Below are 25710 nucleotides of genomic sequence, written 5' to 3'. Positions count from 1 at the left end.
GTGCAGCTAGGAAGTTAATAAGGCTAATAAGCTCATGGTCAAAAAGCATGTGCAAGTATAACTTTAAGAAGCCTTCCTTGTTGCTTTTAGCATTTTACTAACTTCACTTTATCCTGTCCTGTAGCTTCCTTGACCCATTGCTTTCAGTTTTGATGTCACTCCAAAACTTTTATCTTGTTTATGTCCTCTTTCACCTTTTTTTAAAGACTTTTTAATTTTTAAGTAATCTCTGTACCCAGTGTGGGGCTCAAATCCACAACCCCAAGATCAAGAGTTGCATGCTCTGCTGACTGAGCCAGCCAGGTGCCCCTGTCCTTAAAAACTTAATTTATTGGATAAGAGATGTTGGCATGCTTCTTTTGATTTTTAAAAATTTAAAAATTATCTTTAACATACAAGTAAGGAAGTAATGGGTGAGCTAAATAAGGGAATTAAGAAGTACAAACTTCCAGGAAAAAAAAATTTCTGTTTATCATACAAGTAATTTATATTCCTTGTATAACTTTTTGAACCTAGAGATAAGCCAAAAAAGGAAAGAAAAATAACTTGTAATACCAGAGGAAGTCCTAATTAAAATTAGTAGTTATACTTGTATGTAAATATATTTGCTTTTAATACAACAGGGATATATCATTGTGTGAACTTTTTTCACTTAACAGCATATGATAAACATCAAACCTACATTAGCAGAGAGAATGCTTCTCAGACTTTTTTGCTCTCAGGACCCCTTTAATACTCTTAGGAATCAAGTTTTATTTATATAGCTTGTGTCTACTTAATAGATATTAAAACAAGAGATTTTTAAAGCATTAATTCATTTAAAACCATAATTAGTTAAAAAAACATAATTAATCTATGTTAACATAAATGATTGGTATTTTGTTTTTAAAACAAAAACTTTATTTTCGGGCAGCCTGGGTGGCTCAGCGCTTTAGCGCCGCCTTTGGCCCAGGGTATGATCCTGGAGACTCAGGATCGAGTCCCATATCAGGCTCTCTGCATGGAGCCTGCTTCTCCCTCTGCCTGTGTCTCTGCCTGTCTCTCTCTATTTCTCTCATGAATAAATAAATAAAATCTTAAAAAAAACAACAACAACTTTATTTTCCAAAACAAAAAAAAAAATTAGTGAGAAAAGTAGCACTATTTTACATTTTGCATATCTTTTAAATATCTATATTCAGTTTCTTGTGCTGTGTTATCTTAGTTTGTACGTATTGTTTTCTCTGACTGGAATGCCGTCCTTAGTATTTACTCATCCTTCAGTCTGTCTCAAACCTCACCATATCAAAGGCCATCCCATCAGCCCTCCTTGTACACATATGTAGAGTTGATTACATTTTCTTGGTGCCTCACTGTGGCCTTTAATACTTGCTTGCTGTATTATGATCTATGTGTGAGGTCCTTGAGGACAGTGACAATCTTATTCAGTCTTTAATCTTTATTTACTCTTAACTTCTCTTTCTAGGTACTCAGTAAATGTTTGTTAAATGGATGAATTATTATTATTATTTTTAAAGATTTTATTTATTCATCCATGAGAGACACAGAGAGAGAGGCAGAGACACAGGTAGAGGGAGAAGCAGGCTCCATGCAGGGAGCCCGATGTGGGACTCGATCTCAGGTCTCCAGGATCACGTCCTGGCTGAAGGCGGCACTAAACCGCTGAGCCACCCAGGCTGCCCCTGAATTATTATTTTTTTTTAACATGCATTGTTTAGTTCATTGATTATCCAAATGACTGTTCTTTTGATTAAGCTAAGTCCATCAGGTTTTATAACTTTCTTTTTAAGAGTGAGGGGAGAGAAAGAGAGAGAGAATCTTAAGCAGGTTCCATTCCCTGGAGCCTGACATGGCCTCAGTCTCACAAACAAGAGATCATACATAGCATAAGCCAAAATCAAGAGTTAGAGATGCTTAACCAGATGAGCCACCCAGGAGCCCCAGATTTTGTAACTTTTGAAAATTTGGGGATAACTTCAAGAATAGTATCTTGAATTTTCAGTTTGATAACTTTTACCATTACCTATTCAAACAGTTTGTTACATATGTAGTTGTAAAATATGGCTGTAATTTTACTCTTCTTAGGGAATATTCTTTTTGAGTTACATATGAATATATTTTTGAACACTTAAATTTTCTTGACTGAAGGGAGTTTCGCGATTATGTAAGGGTTTATGGAAATGCACCTTGACAGAATGGGATACACTATAGCCACTCAGCAGATTTACCACAAATAGACTAAAAAATAGATTTACTCTCAGAGTAGGCTTACTAATTTCTTAAGTGAGTGATTGACAACAACAGTTGATGAGGACAGAAATATGATTAACTGAACATGCCAATGCAAATATCCACAGTTGGCTTTCCATATGGGAACTGCTGTAGTATGATTTTCATGAGTTGAGCAGCATTTCTTGTTTCCTAATTAGAACTGCTCTTTTTATTGTTGCTTCAGTTAATGTAGGAGCTTTATGGACTATTCTTCTTAATCCCCACCAGTTTTCATCTCAGAAAAATAATACATTATCTGTAATTACCCTGTCATGGCAGGGTTCTCAAACTTTATGTACATAGAATATTCTAAGGTTTTTGTGGTATGGTTTCCTCATCTCTGCTTCCACAGCCCACATACAGGTTTTGTTTCATAAGTCTTAAAAAATCAGGTAGAGTTTTGTAGCTCAAAGAAATTTTGCAGATCTTCTCATTGTTTTTAGGAGTTGGATTATAATGAGGAAATTCAGGACCAAAAAAGATTAGTAATGTTTCTAGAATTATAAATCTGGTTAGTGGGCAGCCTGGGTGGCTCAGCAGTTTAGCGCTGCCTTCAGCCCAGGGTGTGAGCCTGGAGACCCGGGATCGAGTCCCACATCGGGCTCCCTGCATGAAGCCTGCTTCTCCCTCTGCCTGTGTCTCTGCCTCTCTGTGTGTGTGTCTCTCATGAATGAATAAATAAAATCTTTAAAAAAACTTTAAAAAAAATAAAAATAAATAAATCTGGTTAGTTAATGGACTGACACAGCCAGTAATTAGAATCCAGGTTTTCCAGTCTACCTTGCTCCATCAGTCAGTAGGCCTTTCCTGACTAAAGAGATAAGTTTGTCCATGGAACAGCTTTTATTTTTCTTAGAATATGAGTGAAGTCATACAAGATCTGTATAAACCTAAAGTTGTAAAGTATTTTTCATCTTCTTCTAATTCTCTTCTCAGTTTCCAGCCTTTTCTTTTTTTTTTTTTCAAAAAAAAATTTTTTTTAAGATTTTATTTATTCATGAAAGACAGAGAGAGAGAGAGAGGAACAGACACAGGTAGTGAGAGAAGCAGAGAGAGAGAGAGAGAGGAACAGACACAGGTAGTGAGAGAAGCAGGCTCCATGCAAGGAGCCTGACGTGGGACTTGATCCCCTCTGGGATCACAGCCTGGGCTGAAGGCGGCACTAAACCGCTGAGCCACCTAGGCTGCCCATCCAGCCTTATTTTCAAATGACTCTTGAGAGGGTTTTTTTTGCTTAAGAATGGTTTGACTTTAGGGCACCTGGGTGGCTCAGTTGACTAAGTGTCCAATCTTGGTTTTGACTCAGGCCGTGATCTCGCGGCTGTGGGATTGAGCCCTTCAGAGGGCTCTGCTCAGTGCAGTCTTTCAGGTTCTCTCTCCCTCTCACTCACTCACTGTCTCTCAAATAAATAAAATCTAAAAAAAAAAAAAAAATGGTTTAACTTTGATGATAGCCTTATTTGATTGTGTCAGCCAGAACTTAAAACTGAAGGAAATGAAGGGGTCAACAGAGGATGCCTATTTGGAAAGCAGGGCTCAGTTTATTGGTAGATATATCATGTTCCTCTTTGCCCCTCATCAATGAGTTGAATAATCTTCATACTCATTATCACATCAAAAATTAGGGAATTTTCAACATTCTTTGTGTCACAGTGTGTTAGAATTATACTGCAAGACTCATTTGAGGTCAGACCTATTGCTAACAACATAATTATATATGTATATTGCTGAATGATACCCCAAATTATCTTTTCTTTTAAATAGGTTTGTATATTCTTTGTGGTTCGCATTTGACTTGATGAGAGCTAAGAGAGTAAATTATATGGCAGACTGAGCACATGGTTTCACCTCACCTTTTGTGCCAAACCTTATTAGGATGAAAAGAGTAGGGAAAAATAGAATAAGGGGAGAAATGAACTAGTGAGTGTTTAAAAAATTAGAGCACCATCATTGGACCAGAATTTTTTAGCAATTCTTCATAGAAAGAAAGCAGAATGGTAACTATATGGGGGGCAAAAGTAAGGTCAGAAGAAATCATAACCCAAAATACATCAAAGAAAACTGTTACAGAAGTAGGTACCATTTGGAGGAACTCCATTTAAGGAGGAAGAAGGAAAGGACTCAGAACAATTTTGATGTAGATTAATTGGGGAACTGTTCTGTAAGCTAACTGTACCACTTGGCTCCTCTTTTCTCTCCCATTTGGCCTAAACCAAAGACAAAAATGCATTTGTCCTCAGAATACAACATTGAGAGTGAGCACTGAGAACAGAGTCAGAGCAATGTCCCAGGTAGCCTCTGGTCCTTATGAGGCTCCCTCAGAAATTAATCTGCTCATAACCACTCCTAATACCCAGCAGCAATTCTACTTTTTCTCTCCCCTGCAATCACTAGAGACAAACTGCAGGTAAACAGAACAGGCAAGCTAAATTAAATTCGAGTAGGTGTTCCGTTTCCATTTGTGGAAAACCAGTACTAAAAAGCTCCAAACTCAAAAAGTAGATCTAAAGTCTTAGGAAACAGACTATTGAGCAAAACTTTAAAGTCAGTATATAGTTAATACCTTCAAGGAGACTCAAGAGATTATTATACACACAAAAATAAAAGTCTTGGCAATTAAAAATAGAATGGTTACAATAATTATCTGAATAGCAAAGTCGACATAAATGAAGACATTTTAGTGAATTGAAAAAATGGGGCTCTGAGGCCTTCTTCCCAAATAAAGTATATAATGACAAAAGATAAAAATATAGAAGAAAAAATGAGATATGCAGGTTAGATCCTAAGATTTCAACACCCATCTCTAATTAGTAGATCCAGAAATGTAGAAGGCATTAGGGGACAGGAGATGGAGTTAGAAGGAAAAACAGGAAAAATATTGTTTATAGTACCTTCAGGACCTTTAGTACAGTGTTTAATATTTTAGGTGATAGAAGTCATCGTTGTCTTGTTTTTAAGATTAGGGATACTGCTTGCATTATTGCATCATTATTAGGTATGCTGTAGAATTTGGGTAGATAAATCCTTTTTCAAGTTCAGGAAGTTTATGCCTACCCAAAATTAGTGGTTTTGTTGCTTTATGATATTTGAGTGTTGAATTTTTTTTTCCAGCACGAGTTAAGAGAATCACAAGGGTTTGCTCCTTTATACTGATTTATTAATATTGAACCATCATTGCATTGGGATAAACACTATAAATGCAACTTGGTATCCTACCAATTTACTGATATATTTGCTTAAATGCTTTCTTTTGTGACTAGTATATTTTGACCAAAAACTGATTATTCAACTTTTTAAAGAAAAATAAACTTAATCAGAGCAGCGTGGCTATCCCTGAATCCTATATTGATGATAAAAGCTTTGAGATGTTTGTGAAAAACTCTGAAGGCTTCTAAACAGTAAAGATTTAAACAGGTAGTATTATTTCAAGGAATGTGATCAAATTTTTGTAATCTGTTAATTCCTTCTCCTTTTATATATTATTTTATTTATTTCTCTTTAGGTACGCATAGCTGCTAAATTCATCACTCATGCACCCCCAGGAGAATTTAATGAAGTGTTCAATGGTGAGTTAACATTAGTATTTTAAGCTCTCCTAAATTACATATAAGCTGTCTCTTTTAACCTTACAGCACATTATAACTATAGCTAAGGAAATCACGATTCAAACAGGCTAAAATAACTTATCCAATGTGACTTAGCTAGTTAAATGTCAGCAAGGATTCAAGGACTGAGTCAAAAGCAAATTCTTAACCCATAAACTGTATACCTATCTTATGCGAGAAAAGATTTGAAGTAGTTTAATATGCATAAGTAGAGAAGCAATACTAAATTGTTTCCATAGTTTTATATCTATCATTATATAAACCATAGCTTAAGCTTCTTCAGTACTTTCACTCAAGACATATCCCTAGGATATATAGGACACTTTCTAGAGTCATTGGGGCTAAACTGACTGCATCTGGGAACTTTGTTATATATACAGCTTCCAGCATTAACAACTTACTTAGATTTCTCATTTAGGGCAGCCTGGGTAGCTCAGCGTTTAGCGACGCCTGATTCAGCTCAGGGCATGATCCTGGAGACCTGGGATTGAGTCCCACGTCAGGCTGGTTGCATGGAGCCTGCTTCTCCCTCTGCTTGTGTCTCTGCTTCTCTCTGTCTCAGTCTCTCATGAACAAATGAATAAATCTTTAAAAAAAAAAAAAAAGATTGGAGGTGAAGTTGGGTAATCTGTTTTTATCAAGTTCAATTCTGAGTCACAGCCAGTTTGGGAACCGCTATTCCAGTACATTTTGTGACCTTCCGTGTTATTCACTGGCTTAACGTATAGAATGAAAAATGTATGAGGCATCTTGAACTTATGATAAAGTCAGTCATTACAATCCCATTTTAAGTTGTTAAACTCATCATAAAGTTTTTTGTGCATCTTAACTCATTTGAGTAAACACGTATTTTGAAATTCTAGTTTTACATTAAATGGCTACCTACTTAAGAGGAACTATGTGGGGATGCCTGGGTGGCTCAGTGGTTGAGCATCTGTCTTCAGCTCCGGGTGTGATCCTGGGGTCCTGGGATCAAGTCCCACATCAGGCTCCCTGCATGGAGCCTGCTTCTCCCCTTGCCTATGTGTCTGCCCCTCTCTCTGTGTGTCTCTCATAAATGAATAGATAAAATCCTTTAAAAAAAAAAAAGGCAATTATGTGATACTCATCTGTGCTTTGCCCAGAGCCCCATACATCATAGGATAATCAGTAATCTCCACTTACTAAAATTAATTATGTAGAGAAAAAGTAACCAGGAAAACATATAAAATGTTTACTGTAAGGGGTAAATAATAGAATAGAAATAAATTCAGACATTCTTCCTTATAGACTTGTTTGTGGATTTTGAACACTAATATAATAGCAAGAGAAACAAATGCAGCCTTGTTTTCTCTAGTCTTTTTTCCATATCAACCAAATATAAATTTTCAACAACTGAGCTCTTAGGAAATTTTCCTTTGACTTGAACTTTATCCAGCTGATTAGCTCAGATGAATTCTTGTCTTAACAAAATTAATGGCCTTTGTAGTTAGAAGTCCCTTGTTTTATTTCTGACAACTGGATGTACTTTGCAGGAATATCATGAGAATAATTGATATGAAAGCATTAGATTAAGAATTGGCAAGCTACTGAAAAAAAAATTGGCAAGCTACTTGTGGCATGAGGGTTGGTTTTTATTGGCATGCTACACATTGGCCTCTGTCGGTCTCTTTTTTGGAAGCCCTAAGAGTCCGTGGCCTTTGGCTTTTAATTAGTCTTCCCTATTGGAGTTAGTGCTTGGTAGTTTCTTTTATAACAAGGACCCTCCTCTTCCAAAAGAAGAGTGACTAGACTCTTGACACACAGCTTTTTAAAAGGATATACTTTTATATTAGATTCTTCATAGAAAAATATATTCAGTAATTTCACTGCCACTGACTGATTTTTCACAGTTTTCTTGGTCTGGTGTTACAAAAAACTTCCCATTCTTTTTTTTTTTTTTTTTTTTTTTTAAGATTTTATTTATTTGCTCATGAGAGACAGAGAGAGAGAGAGACAGAGACAGAGACACAGGCAGAGGGAGAAGCAGGCTCCATGCAAGGAGCCCGATGTGGGACTTGATCCTGGATCTCCAGGATCATACCCCAGGCTGCAGGCGGCGCTAAACCTCTGCGCCACCGGGGCTGCCCAGAAACTTCCCATTCTTAATCTCATTTTAAAAGATTCTTTAGGCCAGCCCGGGTGGCTCAGCGGTTTAGCACTGCCTTCCACCCAGGGCCTGATCCTGGAGACCCAGGATCGAGTCCCACGTCAGGCTCCCTGCATGGAGCCTGCTTCTCCCTCTGCCTGTGTCTCTGCCTCTCTCTCTCTCTGGGTCTCTCATGAATAAATAAATAAAATCTTAAAAAATAATAATAATAAAATAAAAGCTTCTTTAGATACAAAATTAGGAGTCCTAACTATAACTTTAAGTCATGTTTTTCATTTGCTATGAAATTCTTTGAGAAGCTATTGTTATTGTGTCACAAATAATTACATGCAAATCTATTAGCATCTGTTCATTTGCATTTTTAGGATTTCTGTGTGTATATATATATCTGAAGACTAACTTGCAAAACCTAATTTTTAAAAAACTTCTGAAGTTTGTCCTCTACTGAACATTTTAATTTTAACATCTTTTAACATTTTTTTCCTTCTCAGATGTCCGGCTACTACTTAATAATGACAATCTCCTCAGGGAAGGGGCAGCACAGTAAGTATCTTTCGAAATCCACTTATATATTATTTTAATTTTGTATAAACTATGTTGATAATAAATTTGCATCTTGAAAATTAAGTTTGAAATACTTTAATAAAAGCAGTTGGTTTTAGCAGTTTTAGTTGTTTTAACTTGAGAAAGTATGCCCCCCCATGCTATTTTCATCCTTAAAGCTTATTATATATATGATCTTATTTTTCTTTTTGCCCAGATTTTCCCTGTTAAAGCAGAGTTTAATATGTGCTGTTAGGGTATCCACTGTACTCCTTTTCATGTTGAATTTTGTTTTAAACTGCTAATGATAGATTAGGCTGCTATTGAGGAATAATGTTTCTCAAATTGGCACAAAATAGTAGATATTCATAAAGTGCTGTAATAGATTAATCATAGAATAATAGCATGATTATTCAACTCAGTCATTGATTCCTTATCATTATCAGGCTAATTAATCTTTTTAAAATAGCACTTTCATTTTATCTTTGTCCTCAGAAACATAGTAATCTATGTTTTTATTTTCTTCCAATCTAAATACTAGTTTTCAAGGCCCCTTGTTATCTGGATTTATCACTACTCTCCTTTACATATAAAATTCTATTTCAATGACTATCTATCTAATTGTCCCGGAGTTCCTTTGTAAAGAGGAAACCAGAAAAGGATGATGACTGGAAAAGGGTGGGTAGAGAGGTTGGGACAAGGATTTTGATGTAGAGCAACAGATAATTATTATAAAAGCATTTGGTATGATAAATAGCTGGTTTAGATTTTAGCTATAGAAAATTATCCTAAGAGCTTCTGCCTGGAAAACAAGCATCCTCTGCCCTGTCTATGGTGCTTTTTTGGAACTCATCTGGGACCAGATTCTACAAACCCTAACATTTGTACAGCATCACTATAATTGTGATGAATGATATTCTCATTTTATATTGATTTAGACACACACCAAAGATACATTCTAATGCTGGTTTCTCTTAGATGCACAGAATGCCACAGAAAAAGGCATTCATGATTTGGTAGTTCAACCTGTCTATTCTCTGCCCTATCATTGAAAGAACCTCATCTATATTTTGTCAACAGATGATTATCCAATCTAAATGCTTCTAATAATAAGGAATTCACTATCTCACAAGGCAAGTTCCTTGCTGCCATTAATTTGTCTTAGTTTTATCCTTGAGAGCTACCCAAAATAAATCTCTGTATTTCATGTGATAAACTAGTGCTAAAGAGGAGATGGGGAGTAGAATGCCAAGACCCAAGACTGATTGCATCCTAAGCCTACTGTCCCATTTCCAATTAGGAATGATAGTAGAATTTAGTGTTTAGTTCAGATGCTTTATTTTGCCCCAATAACAAAGCTTTGTTTTTATAAATATTCTGGCTCTTACAGACTCTAGATTTTCAGAGAACGCTCTTACTAAAGGAGAGCTGTCTTATGCCCAAATATGTGATTTTCCACAGGGATGAAAATTTTAGTTTTTTGTTTTTGTTTTTTCTGTAATGAGGTGCTTCAGTCCCTTGGCCATAGTCCTCATAGTAAGCACTCAGTAAATGTTTCAATAATCATCATCCTCATCATTATTGCTTTTTATGTAAAATGAAAGAAACCTGAATGACTTCGGATTTACTCTCTTTCCTGGATTTTCACCTATGCTTTTGATCTCTAGAACCATTCGCTGGTAATTCCCAGCCCTTCCAAACTAAGTAGGGTGTTGTCAGCCATGTTAAAGAGAGGATTTTATTCTGGAAGAGAGGGCAAACTATCAGTGTTTTGAGCAGAGAATGACTCGATTAGATTATATTTTAGAAAAATCACTGGCTGCTATGCAGGGGGGCAAAGATTGAAGTAAGATGAGTAAGAAGACTTATTGTAGTAGTGCATAGATAAATGGCAGTGGTTTAGACTAGAGTGGTAGTAGTATGGGTGATGAGAAGAAATCATATTCTGAGTATGTATTCAAGGTAGAACTTACAACATTTACTGATGGGATTGCATGTGAAATTTGAGAGAAAGAAGAATCAAGGATGATCTCGATCTCAAGTTTTTGGCCCACACAACTGGTAGAATGGAAATACCATTTTCTTGAGATGGGATTAAATGTTAATAAAGTTTGGTATTGGTGTTTGTTATCTGTAGTCTTAGGATGTATCTTAGAATAGAATATGTATTTACTCCCTATTCCTTAAGCTTTTCTAGAAAAAAAAAATCCACTTTCCACAAGCATTTAATTTATGTTCTTTTCTGAAGAACCACTGTGCTTAGGACTCATTTTGCTAATGGGGATGTGGTGTTAAGAGAAAATGATTACTTAAAAAATAACAATAACCTAAAAATGAAAAGACTGAAGATTAGCTTTAAATATCTGTTTCTTTGGTTTATCTTGAAGTCTAGGGAGAGTTTAATAGTCTGCTTAAAAACAGTGGTCTCATAGGTGTTTTAGTAGGTTAAAATTGGGCTGTAGAGGTGTTTAATTCTTCCCTCGGCAAGTGAATTCTGAGAGAAGACTGATACTTTTTAAGTATATTAGGCTTTCTTACACTCCAGCATATTTCCATTTTTCTTTCACTTTACCTTTTTGCTTACTTTGTAAGATGTACCAGGGAGCCATTGAAAATGGCTGTAAATGTAGTCCTATAAATGTAGCACTGGACAAGTAAACAGTAATATTAGGCATTCACTTTAATTATTCATATCCCCCTTTTCAGATAATCTCTTCTGCCTTAAGCTCTCGGCTGAGACTTGACTCACGCTTAGCCCTTATTCTCTTCCCCATGTCTGATGTCTTCCAGTACATTTAATTGTGGTCTGTACTACCTGCCCTATCTCAGAAAGCCCAGAATAAAGACAGCATTGCTAAAATAGTGCATCAGTTGAAGATTTTTTTTTTTTTACTTACTGAAAGCTTCTGTCCAAATGATTAAAGCTGTTGGTAATTCACAAAAACTGAATTGCTTAAAATTTAGGAATAGTCAGGGGAGTGGGGGTACTGATGGAGCTTAGGAGTGGAGAGGAAAGGGTAATTTCAGAGTTTAGGGCATGTCTGAGATTTCTGTGGAGAAGAGGTACTTCAGAAAGCTGGAAGGCATTTGGAAAACACCAGTTTCCTAGAGAGAAAGGGAGAGAGCACAGAGGGTGTTTTCACATTCTCTTTCACTATTACTTGAATTGCCTTTGTGTTTATATATAATTCTACCCCCCCCCTTTTTTTTTTTAAACAGTGCATTTGCCCAGTATAACATGGATCAGTTCACGCCTGTGAAGATAGAAGGATATGAAGATCAGGTAATGATGGTTCTTTTAGTAGGCTGTGCCTGGATGGTAGTAGAAATTTTATAAATCAAAGCATGTGTCTGAAGATCAGATCCTGAATAAATTCATATCTTAGTTTTCGTAGCTTTCATAATACTAGGAGTTTCTTTGATAGGAAAAGGGAGCTGCCCCTAACAAGAATAGTGAAAATAAGACTTGAGTTTTACACAGATTTTATAGCTGTGTGTAATTCTCCTTGGTAAGAATAATGGGAGACACCAAATTTGACATTGTATAGGAAAACAGGCATCCTTATTCAAATAGAGGAACAAAGGAAAGAATTCCATTATTATCATAGTTATTAACATTATATAACAGGACTTTGCAAATTTAAAATGTACATTTCAAAGGCAATATGTCACTAAATACCAAATGCTTTTTAAAATCTGAATCTTGGGATCCCTGGGTGGCACAGCGGTTTGGCGCCTGCCTTTGGCCCAGGGCGCGATCCTGGAGAACCGGGATCGAATCCCATGTCGGGCTCCCGGTGCATGGAGCCTGCTTCTCCCTCTGCCTGTGTCTCTGCCTCTCTCTCTCTCTCTCTCTCTCTCTCTCTGTGACTATCATAAATAAATAAAAATTAAAAAATAAAATAAAATAAAATCTGAATCTTGGAACGCCTGGGTGGCTCAGTGGTTTGGCGCCTGCCTTTGGCCCAGGGTGTGATCCTGGGGTCCCGGGATCGAGTCCCACATTGGGCTCCCTGCATGGAGCCTGCTTCTCCCTCTGCCTGTGTCTCTGCCTCTCTCTCTCTCTCTCTCTCTCTCTCTCTCTCTCTCTGTCTCTCATGAATAAATAAAATCTTTAAAAATAAAGTCTGAATCTTCTTTGAACCCACAAATCTGCAGAATTTATCCTAGGAAAATAAGTGTATAAATATATTAGAAACATTTATAATAGTGAAAGATTGGGAACAATCTAAATGCCCAACATTAAATTAATTATCTGCAGACCAAAATACCATGTAGTCATTGAAAACTGATATAAATACTGATTTGGGAATGTGCTCCCAAGTCTGGGAAGATGTTTGTGATATATTAAACTAAAACATAAAGGAGGATATGTAGAATTATGCTAGTTTATTTTTTTAAATAGATACTTAAATGAACTGTATTAGAAACCGTGCATCTTAAATTCTGTGAAAATTACACCATTATTTTATGTATGAGTAAGAAAAAAAACACTGACAATTTAAACTATGACACAGTCCTAAGATGCCTCAAGTTTAAAATACATCCCATTTTATAAAATGTTAAGTCATGGGAGAACATATGCATCTTAAGAATCAAAGCTATAAAACATATAGATGTGCATAGAAAAGGAAATGTGGGAAAATATAGACCAAAATCTTAACTCGATGTGTTAGAGTTACAGGATTACTAGAATTTGTTTTGCTTGTTGCTTATTTTGGTTTATATTTTTGCTTATCTTAATTTTCTTAATGAAAATAGATTAATTACAAGTATAAAAGATAAATACTGGAAGGAAATTATAAATATTACTTACAGTTGATATTGTATAACTTAATAATAGGAATTATATAATAAGATCCGTATCCAGATACATAAGAACATTCCCATATACCATCCATCAGTAGCTAGCTTAAAAATATAGTCAAAAGGAGATTCCTGGGCAGCCTGGGTGGCTCAGAGGTTTAGCACCGCCTTCAGCTCAGGGTGTGATCCTGGAGACCCGGGATCGAGTCCCCCGTTAGGCTCCCTGCACGGAGTCTGCTTCTCCCTCTGCCTGTGTCTCTGCCTCTCTCTCTTTCTCTTTCTCTGTGTCTTTCATGAATAAATAAAATCTTTAAAAAAAAAAAAAAAAGATTCCCTTCTTAGCCATAACAACAACAAAAAGCCATTACGTGGACACTAAAACAAGGAAAGATATATGAATTATTAAAATAGATGCCATAGGGGTGCCTGGGTGGCTCAGGGAGTAGAGCATGCAACTCTTGATCTCGGGGTTATAAGTTTGAGCACCATATTGGTTTATAGAGATTACTTAAAGATAAAATCTTAAAAAAAAAATAAAGTAGGAGCCATAAAACATACACACCCACAAAGGAAAAAAATAAACAAAAAAGACAAAGTAGATGCCAAGTCAACTACAGTAGGTTAGTTAAGTAGAGATTTTGTCATGTAAGAAATCCAGAGATTAATATTAGAACTGTTATGTTAGCTCCATGATGTCACCAGAGACCCTTGTTGCTTCCTTAGGTGTGGTTTTCATTATCATGCTCTTTAAGAGAGCTGCCATGTTTCAGAGCACTGAATCCATGTTCCAGGAACAAAGAAAGAAGTTGCAAATGAAGAAGAATCTATGTTCTAGGATCAAAAATAGAACTTGCTATTGGCCTTTCCAGAAGCAACTTCCACTGATAAAGTTATTGCCAAAACTCATATCACTTTGTCATTCTTAGCTAGAAAGTGTCATTTTTTTTTAGTTGTACACATGTTTTTAAACAGAAAACATTTGTGGTTCTGTTAGTAAGGGAAAGGAGAGAATGGATATTGGATTGGAGACTAGCAAAAGTCTGCGATATAGTTCACACACTTTAATCAAGAAAATAAATGGAAAATTAAATAGATTTAAATGGTGTGTTTCTTTTTTTTAAGATTTTTTTTTAATTTATTTTTTTAATTTATTTTTTATTGGTGTTCAATTTGCCAACATATAGAATAACACCCAGTGCTCATCCCATCAAATGCCCCCCTCAGTGCCTGTCACCCAGCCACCCCCACTCCCCCGCCCACCTCCCCGTCCACCACCCCTTGTTCGTTTCCCGGAGTTAGGAGTCTCTCATGTTCTGTCTCCCTTTCTGATATTTCCCACTCATTTTTTTCTCCTTTCCCCTTTATTCCCTTTCCCTATTTTTTATATTCCCCAAATGAATGAGACCATATAATGTTTGTCCTTCTCCGATTGACTTATTTCACTCAGCATAATACCCTCCAGTTCCATCCACGTTGAAGCAAATGGTGGGTATTTGTCGTTTCTAATGGCTGAGGAATATTCCATTGTATACATAGACCACATCTTCTTTATCCATTCATCTTTCGATGGACACCGAGGCTCCTTCCACAGTTTGGCTATTGTGGACATTGCTGCTGGAAACATCAGGGTGCAGGTGTCCCGGCGTTTCATTGCATCTGTATCTTTGGGGTAAATCCTCAGCAGTGGAATTGCTGGGTCTTAGGGCAGATCTATTTTTAACTCTTGAGGAACCTCCATACAGTTTTCCAGAGTGGCCGACCAGTTCACATTCCCACCAACAGTGCAAGAGGGTTCCCCCTTTCTCCACATCCTCTCCAACATTTGTTGTTTCCTGCCTTGTTAATTTTACCCAATCTCACTTTAAGATTTCATTTATTTGAGAGTGAGAGAGCACCAGTGGGGGGCGGGGGGTGGCGAGGGGGCAAAAGAGAGAGAAGCAGATTCCTTGCTGAACAGGGAGCCTGATGCAGGGCTCAATCCCAGACTCTGAGATCATGACCTGAGCTTAACCAGTTGAGCCACCCCGGTGCCCCAAATGCAATGTTTCTGAGTAAGAAATATAAATCATATGGAAAGCTTATCTGAATAAGAAATATAAATGATGTGGAAACTGTTTTTCAAATAGATTTCATACAATTCCTATGAAAAATAGACCATGCAGGATTATTCTGATCAAGAATGACAAATGAGGGCAGCCCAAGTGGCTCAGAGGTTTAGCGCCACCTTCAGCCCAGGGTGTGACCCTGGAGACCTGGGATCGAGTCCCATGTCGGGCTCCCTGCACGGAGCCTGCTTCTCCCTCTGCCTGTCTCTGTCTCTGTCTGTCTCTCATTAATAAATAAATAAAATCTTTAAAAACAACAGCAAATGAAGGAAGACACAAGGCATTGATCAGAAAGCAAGCCCTACATATCATAAAAAGAAAGGAAAAGAAAAGAATAGATAAAATTTATGTGATTAATGTAACTTTGATTTCCAGTGCCAACTGTACACTTAGATTAACCAGGTGGAATTTAAAAGTTAAATTTTAAAAAAGTAAAATTTAATAGGAAATGGAAAGAGAATCATAAGTAATGATGAAAAGTTTATAAAAGGAGGCAGGTGCCTGACTTGGCTCAGTTGGAGCATGCAGCTCTTGATCTCAGGGTTGTGAGTTTGAGCCCCACGTTGGGTTTAGAGAAATAAATAAAAAACTTTAAAAATAAAAGTTTATGAAAGAAAGTGACCTTTGCATAACAAAAAGGTTTAAAAGTAAGATTTCAAAAGGAATAAATTATGTTCCTCAAGCATAATAGATTAAGAGGTTATTCAAATACTTAAGGACGATGCCAAGAGTTCAGTGAATAAACAAGCAACAGACATGAACCACTTGCACTCAAGTGGGAAATACAAATTTCGAAAAGTGTTAGATCACCAAGAAGGAGTAATTAAGGAAGTACAGATTAAAATTTTAATGTGAACATATTTACCTTTTAGTTATGAAAGTTGCAGAATTGTGATGAGGAAGCTTAATGAGGGTAAGAGTAAGGAAATAGTTATATTCATTGTTCCTACTGTCATTATAAACAAGTTTTTTAAACTTTAGTATGGTGATAAGAACAGTAATGTCAAAACTAGGAATTCTTTCCAAAGAATTTTTTTTAACCAGAAGACTTATTTATGGTTGAATTTATAGTGGCTTTCTATCAGAAACTGTAAGTAGCTTTAAACCTCCTTTGATTCAGAAATGATTAACTATATTATAATATGTAAATTTTGTAAAATTATATGTAATTATTAAAAATGGTAAATGTATTAGGGACACCTGGGTAGCTCAGCAGTTGAGCATTTGCCTTCGGTTTAGGGCATGATTCCTGCTTTGGGGATCAAATCCCACATCAGGCTCCCTGTGAGGAGCTTCCTTCTTCCTCTGCCTGTGTTTCTGCCTCTTGCTCTGTGTGTCTCATGAATAAATAAATAAAATATTTAAATAATAATAATAGTTTTTAAAAATGGTAAATGTGTCAAAAGATAAATGGGAAATTAGGAAAAAAATATGTGAAACTCAACACATGCAAAGTTTTATCTGCCTACTTAATAAAAAGTTCAACTAGAAGAAGACTAAAGAACCAGTAGAAAAGTGGACAAAAGATACATACAAACAGACTGTTCACAGAAGGAGAAATACAAAAAATGACTTTTGGGGGTGTCTGAATGGCCCAGTCTGTTAAGCATCTGCCTTCAGCTCAGGTCATGATCACGGGTCCTGGGATCGAGCCCCACATCGGGCTCTCTGCTCAACCAGGAATTTGCTTCTCCCTCTCCCTCTGCCTGCTGTTCCCCCGCTTGTATGTGCTCATATGCTCGCTCTCAAATAATAAATAAAATTTCTAAAAAAAAAAAAAAAAGAAAATGACTCTTTTTATAAGATGAAAAGAAATGCCAGTTAAAATTTATGCTGATGATGTGCTTGTTACTTGGTACAACACCCTGTGATTTGGAAAGTTTGACAATCTCAGTCAATATTATGAATACATTTTCCCTTTAACCCAATTGTCAGAGAATTTATCTCACATGGAACTTGGCACACGTACATAATTTCTACATAATGAACATACAAGGATATTTGTTGCAGTATTGTTCATAACAGCAAGAGATTGGCAGCAACCAAACTGTCTTAATAGAGGACTTGTTGAATAAATTTTTGTATATCCATACAGTGGAGTAATATACAACTGTAACAAAAACAAAATACCTTTCCAAGTACTCACTGGGAAAGTTCTTCTAGATATATTAAGTCTTATTTATTTATTTATTTTTAAAGATTTTATTTATTCATGAGAGACACAGAGAGGCACAGACATTGGCAGAAGGAGAGGCAATAAAAATGTAAAGGGACACCTGGGTGGCTCATTTGGTTAATTGTATATGCCTTTGGCTCAGGTCATGATCTCAGTGCCCTGGGTTGGAGAGCCCCACACTGGAGTGAGTTCAGCAGGGAGTCTGCGTCTCCCTGTCCCTCTGCCCATCTCCACCACTCTTTCTCTCTCTCTCTCTCTCTTTCACTCTCTCTCAAATAAATAAAATCTTTTTTATGTTTTAAATGAATAAAAATACGAGGAGCACCTGAGTGGTGCAATTGAGTGTCCAACTCTTGGTTTCAGTTTAGGTCAAGATCTCTCAGGGTTGTGAGATTGAGCCCCAAGCCAGGCTCTGTGTGGAGTCTGCTTGAGTTTCTTTCTCCCTCTCTCTCACTCTGTGTCTCAAATAAATAAATAAATCTTAAAAAAGAGAAAAAGAATAAAAATGTGACTTGAGGTGCACCTGGCTGTCTCAGTCAATAGAGCATGCTACTTTTGATCTTAGGGTCATGAGTTCATGCCCCACGTTGGGGTTAGAGTTGACTTAAAAAATGAAATTTAAAAGAAATGTGACTTGATTGAAAAATCAGTATGGAAGAGAAACCTGAGTAAATGAAAGTTAACTGTCTTGTTCAGAATTTTTCTTTTGTAAAATTTGACAAGAGCCATCTTTTTAGAGTTACTCATATTTGTAATTATTCTTTGGAAGGTCTTAATTACAGAACACGGTGACCTGGGTAATAGCAGATTTTTAGATCCAAGAAACAAAATTTCCTTTAAGTTTGACCATTTACGGAAAGAAGCAAGTGACCCCCAGCCAGAGGACGTAGATGGAGGTCTGAAGTCTTGGAGAGAATCCTGTGACAATGCTTTAAGGGCCTATGTGAAAGATCATTATTCCAACGGCTTCTGTACTGTTAAGTATCTGCCTGCTTCATTATTAAAGAATGTTTTATTTCTTAAATTTACCTTATCATTTGGGGGCTTTGGCGAGCCAAACATCACTTCTTTCTTTTTAGAGTCTCCTCTGTATTTTATTCCCTAAGTAATTTTTAAAGGGTTTCTATAAATGAAGAGTTTTATATGGAAAATTCTTTTTAAAAATCCCAGTGCATAAAAATTTTAAATTTCATTGTATTCTATTTCACTCTTGTCTTATTTACTAATCAGAAATTGCCTTATACCCATTAAAACAAGTTTTTAAATATCTTTAGACATGGAGAAAAGGTAAATTAAGATTGTCAAGACAGCTTTTGCCACATTTATGACTTTTTGGTATAGGCATTTTTATAGAAAGCTACTTCTTACATAGTTTAGATGCTTTCATTGGGGAGTCCAAACTATTTGGAATTTTTTTTAATCAGGTAATTTGACTTTTTTTTTTTTTTTTTTTTACTTGATGTTTAAAAAAATGATAATTTGACTATCATGATTTTTCCTTCATAAAATTGTTGATATGATTAAGATAAATGTTTATTAGAATATTTTCAATAAGTGATGATGAGTTAAATGGCAATAATAGAATATCTATTAAGAGACCCTACTTTAAAGCCATATTAACTAGTTTAAATCCTAGTCTTGCCACTTAATTAGCTATGTGACCTTGGGCAAATTAGTTAACATCTCTGTGCCTTTTCACCTATAAAATGGAAATAATAGTTTTTACCTCATAGGATTGTTGTAAGGATTGAATGAGCTAATAATGCATATAAAATGCTTAGAAAATGCCTGGCACAAAGAAAGATCTGCCTAAATGTTGGATATTGTTACTATTACATATGCTTTTTAAATAATGGAGAAAACCCATTATTGGTGGATAAGTACAGTTCCGTTTTGCAACCAGTATTGCAAAGGAAGACGTGACTCATACTCTTTTAGAAATTGACTTTGCGGGATCCCTGGGTGGCGCAGCGGTTTGGCGCCTGCCTTTGGCCCAGGGCGCGATCCTGGAGACCCGGGATCGAATCCCACGTCGGGCTCCCGGTGCATGGAGCCTGCTTCTCCCTCTGCCTGTGTCTCTGCCTCTCTCTCTCTCTCTCTCTCTGTCTCTCGTGAATAAATAAATAAAAATATATTAAAAAAAAAAAAAAAAGAAATTGACTTTGCATTCCTAAATCTACTTTCCACTTAACATTTCTTACCTATTTAAAATTTGGTACTACGCATTCTTGTTTTGGAGAACTTCTATACCAAGTAATCCTACCATGTCCTTTTCTCACCTTTTCTCACTTGTCTTAGCTAACAGATGAGCTACAGAAAGCCAGTGGAATTGTTCTAACAGTATTTACTATACCCAAGTGTTTTATATCCTCCAAGCTGTCCTGCTTAGTAATTCTTAATTTCATCTCAGTATTTCTGATGGTATTCCTATTTCTGATGGTATTCCTATGGTATTTTCTATTTAGCGTGTTCTAAACTATTCCCGTTGTCATCAAGCATCTATCTGATCCCCCACATTGTAGTAAGACTGATGTGAAATCTTTTTCTCCTCTTTCCACACTCAGGAATCTTCCCTCTTTCATCGTACTTGAATCTTAGGAAGAAGGATCCTTATTCTTGATTTTATATTATCTTATCTGATACATTTCTCTTTCCCTAGAAATATTTTTATTTCTTCTGTCCTTAAGGAGAACAAACTTTTCCTCATCATAATAATTTCTGTAAGTTACTTCTCTTTCTCCCTTGCTGCTCCTTTCCTCTTCACTTCTTTCCTCCTTCTCTGTTTCTCTGCTACATAACCACACCTGGGAGCATTCTGCTCCTACCGGTGCCATTTCCTCATTACCTATCTACTTCTTAACCCTGTGAATTTTGGCTGTAGTCTTTACAGAAACTTCTCTCTGAGGTTACTAATAGTTCCTGAATTTCCTGACTCAGTATCCTTTTCTTCGTCGTTGATTCCTGTATGGTATTTCACACTGAGACCAACAAGCTACTTCCAGAAATTCTCTTTTGCTTAGACTGCTCTGTCATCACCCCTACTCATTCTAAGTCTGTCTCTACTTCTTTTCTTGTCCCCAACCTTTGAAAATGTAGGCATTCCCCATTGCTCTATATATGTGACTCTCTTAGAAACTCATAGTTTATTCAGTATAGGGAAAGTAAACATGATATTTTGTGGACTATAAAGCACTATTTATTTTTTTGCTTTTCCTTGGTATTGCATTTCTGTTCACCTCTTCCACATTAAGGAACAGTTGGGATTTCTAACTACTACCTGGGCATCTCCATTTGAATTTCCCAAATTGTAAATGAGACTACCATCTTTCTCTGGTCATCTCAGCATGCAAGTAATTTTGACTTTTTTCCCCTTTTTTGCCCTTCACTTGCAGTATATGGCTAGACTTGATTATGCTTCTGCATCCTGCTACCCACTGAAACTACCCTGACTTACTGCCTAGATTAATGTTGTGGCCTCCTAACCAACTTTAGCTGTTCCTCCATTTTATCTTGTATACCAATATTAATTATTCTCCCAAACAGTAGTTCTAGTAATATTATTTTTGTGGCTGTCCATTGCCTATAGAATAATGTCCAGACTTAATACCTTACATCTATGACTATAGGACTTAAATCTATTATCTGAGATTATCACCCAGTAGTCTAGCTCATATGCACTCTCTAACCTAAAAGAACTAATTGCCATATTACTGAACAAGCCCCCAGTTTCCTGTTTGAACAGTTTACTCATCTTTCTTCTCAGTCTCTGCTTATGAGTATCTTACCTGTCTTATAAGGCCCAACCCACCAGGCACCTCCCTAGTACCCCAAATCAGGAGTAGTATTTCCTTCTGCATTCATTATACCACTGTCTCTTGTGGAACTAAACATGTTCCACTCTGTGTTCACATCCCATGAATTCTTGTGAGTTGTAATCTCATCCTGCCTGATTATTTGTCTCTCCTAAGGATTTAGCATACTACTTTTGTACAGTGTTTGTCACTTAGATTAAATATGTTTTCAGAATCTAACTTTTTTTTTTTTTAATGATAGGTTTATGCTAAAGCTATAGATGGGCAACAGACCATTATTGCATGTATTGAAAGCCACCAGTTTCAGCCTAAAAACTTCTGGTAAGAAAGTAGATGTTCTTTTCTATTTGTATCTAATTTATATTGGAAAGAAACCAAACCAGCAATTGAAACTTGGTTTTTAATCTAGTTTGCAATAAGTTATTTGACTGAGAGACTTCAGATCCCCATCTGTAAAACGAAGGATTTCGATGTGAATTAGATTCCTTTCAATTCCAAGACATTATAATCTGTCCTTTTAAAAAAGTGCTCTTATTTTGATTGAGAATAAGTGATTGATTAATAAAATGCAGAGTTGAAAATCTGAGTTTTACTTGGGTTTGGTTAATACTTGAGTTAATTGGAAAACTTAGCAGCCCATCCATCTGTGTGTGGAAGAGCCTTCCACGAACACTATAGATATGGTTTTCTATTCCAAGATTGAAAAATGAAAGTCAGTATAACTTAGAAAAGGCTTATGTTTAGGTACTTGGATACAGACTTATAGTTGAGTAGACAGAGCTTTGGATTTGTCAAACTGGAAATGACTTTTTTATTCCTCTTTCCCAAATTCTCTGCCTCAGTGGCAAATCATCTCTTTCATGGACTTACTGCTAACTCTGCAGTCTTGTGTGTGTTTTAATAGGAATGGTCGTTGGAGATCAGAGTGGAAGTTCACCATCACACCACCTACAGCCCAGGTGGTTGGAGTACTTAAGATTCAGGTGAGACCCCATATGTTAATAGGCCATGTTAAAATGTCATATCTTGAAAGCTAACATGGAAGTTGGTATTTGTTCTGGTATTAGAAGTAAGGCGCATTATGTAGATGCAAAGTAAGTTGGATGGTAGTATATAGAAATAGGAGTCAGCCTCCTTTGTGGGGAAGTAGTTAAACAGCTATTCTGGATTGATAAAGAATAATCATGAGGTGTATACTACTTGCTTATTATTTTTCTCTTCCAAAAATAACAAGATTTTTCCAGGAATTATCAGATAGCAGTTTTAGGGGCACCTGAGTGGTTCATTCACTTGAATCCAACTCTTGATCTCAACTCAGGTCTTGATCTCAGGGTTGGTAAGTTCAAGCCCCACATTGGGCTCCTCATTGTGCATGAGGCCTACTTAAAAAAATAATAGTAGTAATAATTTAAAAAAACAGGAGTTCTAGGAAAGAAGAAAACAATTAAGAAGTGACTAAGTAGCAGCTTCTGTAACTTACTTAGGGTCTCTGGTGTGTATTACCTCAGTTAAGTGTGAACATAGACATATATATAAAACTTTTAGCTCTGCAAAAAGCTACATGAATGGGACTCTTTTTATAGTAATAAAATTCTTTTATAGAATAAAAGAAGTAAGAAAAGAAGTAATAATTTTATTTTTTAAAATCAAATAACACAGAGGAACTAGAGAGAATTGCCAAGTGTCATCATGTATAGAATATAAATAACCAAGCAGAGTAGATTTCTAATGCTGGTTTCAGAGCAGATAAGCAAGTGAATAAGGAGCTTGTTAATTCATTCGATGCCTGTCTGGACTGAAGTCTTCTGATAACCTAGCAGAGATTTAACTTTCAAATTGAGGTTGATTTAATTCTTAAGCCCAACTAACTCTCAGGTTGGATTAAAAGTTACTGATAACTGAGAAAATCAGTACCTAATCGTACCACTATTATATCGTGTTGTCTTTTATAACAATTAGGAAGAGCCTCCTTTTTCACTGGTATAATTTAATCAGAGCATATATAGTAGATATCGTCTGTATCCACTGTTTTCAGGATAGCTTTCTGTTACAAGTAACTTTCCCTAGCCACAGGAGCATGTTCAACAACATGAGGCAAGCTAGAAATGTTAAGTTCACAGCTCTGGAGCAGCCCATAGTGCCATACAAGAGTCGGTAGATAAATAAATATGCCAGCTTCCTCACCAGTCAGGTGGGACAACTCTGACGCATATTATACTTGTCTTCCAGAGTCCAGGGCCCACAGTTAGAACCCGTTCATTAATTCATCTATAACACTTCCTTCCCTTCTGTGTCTCAGTACACCTCAGTCCTTACTAGTCCTTCCTGAGATTACCTCCCAAATAAACTACTCCCTCTCAAATCTTTGTCTTGGGGTCTGCTTCTGGGGTAGCCCAACTTAAGACAACATATATTATTCTGTTTCTGTTTAACTGTATATATGAGTAGCCTAATCTTTAGATCTCCCATAACTATGACATCAGCATTAACCTGGCAGCTTACTGCATACTTGTGTAAGTAACTTTATTTTTCTTCTAGAAGGAAATAGTTGCTTGTGGTTCACCTTTGCTAATGCAAACCTATAAATTAAGAATACATATCATAAAGGGTAATAATTTCTGATAAGACTTAAAACGAGGGACAGTACCCAGACCTCATTTACACCTTTTAACCAGATTGGCTGATCACACCTTGGGGAAAGTCTTGCTTCATTTACATGTCTCTTAAAAGTCAGAGTGAGAATTACTTAGCACAGTCAATTAAATATTTAGCCCTTTGATTATTCTATAGGCAAAAGGGTAGTTCCGGGAAGTCAACAGTTTCTGAGGATTTATGTTGATAGTCATGTTGAAATTTTTATTAGCAGATGAGACCTAGAAAGGTTTCTTTGCTTTTGGCAACTTTGAAGCTGGAGAGATCTTATCCAAGGATCTCATTGAGGATATCTGATGTCATTGTCCTCCCAGCCCTTTGATTCTTCCCATAAGCACCTCAGTAAAATGGTTTGTTCCCTCCACTGCACAAAAAAAGAAAGTTTTGTTCTACAATAGAGTTTGGGATGCCTGGCTGGCTCTTGATCTCAGGGTTGTAAGTTTCAATCGCCATGCTAGGTGTTTTTTTACTTAAAAAAAATCTTCATAAAAAATTTAAAAAGAGAGTTTAAGCTTAATTTATCATTGGTGTATTAGATAATGAAATCGATATTTTTAGAATTTTCTATTTAGTTTATAAGCAGCAAGACTTAGTGGCCTTATACTGTATTCCTATTCATGTTACAGTTCTTAAGAAACATGATAAAAGTTCAAACTAGTTGCAGAGTCTTTATTCTTAGACAAAAAAGATATGCCCTGGGGCACCTCGGCGCAATGGTTAAGCGTCTTCCTTCAGCTCAGGTCACAATCCCAGGGTCCTGGGATCTAGCCACAAGTCCGGCTCCCCTCCCTGCTCAGCAGGGAGCCTGCTTCTCCTGTCTATCTCTTCTCTCCCTCGCCTCCCCACTGCCTAGGGTCTCTCTTTGGCACACACTCACTCTCTCAAATGAATGAATGAATGAAATCTTAAAAAAGAAGAAGATGATGTGCCCTGCATAAGTCCTTCTTTCAGATGGGTTCTGAGATACCTGTCTCAAACATACAACTCCCTGTTTCTTCTCTGGACAGAGCTACATTTTTAAAATATCCCCATCTATTCAAACTTACTCCTGTTCCTAGTATTCTTTTTGACCTCTGGACTTTTCAGTTTCTTAGTTTAAAAATGATCAAACAAAACTAGTGTTTGAGCGTCACCCACCTGTTTGAACATCCTGTCCTTGTAACATAGGCCAGATCTGAGGACCCAGCAGGGGCCCCCACAGGACCAGCCAGGAGGGTCCTTGGCTTCATTCACTTCACATAGGATAGAAATGAAACTCAAGCCCAGAGGAAGTGAGAGCAGAGTTTATTGAATAGCATAAGTGAAGAGTATAATAGAGTGTCTGGGAGACTCAAAAAAGGAAAAGTGAGTCTCCCTATCACTTGGGGTTAGAGATTTATCCTGGAAAGGGATCCAGGGACATGTTCCTTCAGGAATTCAGGGAAGGATCCAATCAAAGGTGAGTGCCACATGAATAATGGGTGTATTCCATAAATCATCGAAGGTAGGGTATGTTATTGCCATTGTCAACCAAGGTTTGTTCAAAGTTAATGTCCTGGAACATGCTTGGGATCTGGTTCTTCTTAGATGTTATCAAGTATTTGGGGGCCTAGGATGAAACTTAGAAAATGAT

General features: G+C 36.6%; 1 protein-coding gene and 1 long non-coding RNA gene across 2 annotated transcripts in view; one reads left to right on the top strand and one right to left on the bottom strand.

Annotated features, from left to right (window-relative positions):
• Positions 1-25710, bottom strand: part of LOC112663906 (uncharacterized) — a 50431-nt gene that overhangs the window by 14093 nt on the left and 10628 nt on the right. The gene's annotated exons all lie outside the window — the stretch shown is intronic.
• CAPZA1 (capping actin protein of muscle Z-line subunit alpha 1) overlaps positions 1-25710 on the top strand; it is a 47908-nt gene that overhangs the window by 15964 nt on the left and 6234 nt on the right. Inside the window, exons 2-7 of the mRNA XM_025452912.3 lie at positions 5774-5837; positions 8496-8547; positions 11767-11830; positions 18404-18610; positions 21688-21767; positions 22351-22429. Of these exons, the coding sequence (XP_025308697.1) occupies positions 5774-5837; positions 8496-8547; positions 11767-11830; positions 18404-18610; positions 21688-21767; positions 22351-22429 (546 nt within the window). The remainder of the gene's footprint in view (positions 1-5773; positions 5838-8495; positions 8548-11766; positions 11831-18403; positions 18611-21687; positions 21768-22350; positions 22430-25710) is intronic.

This window comes from Canis lupus, chromosome 17 (genome assembly GCF_003254725.2).
Source record: "Canis lupus dingo isolate Sandy chromosome 17, ASM325472v2, whole genome shotgun sequence".
In the NCBI taxonomy this organism is placed as follows: Eukaryota; Metazoa; Chordata; class Mammalia; order Carnivora; family Canidae; genus Canis; species Canis lupus.
The sequence above is the reverse complement of the archived record's forward strand: the minus strand, read 5'-3'. Positions and strand labels throughout refer to the sequence as shown.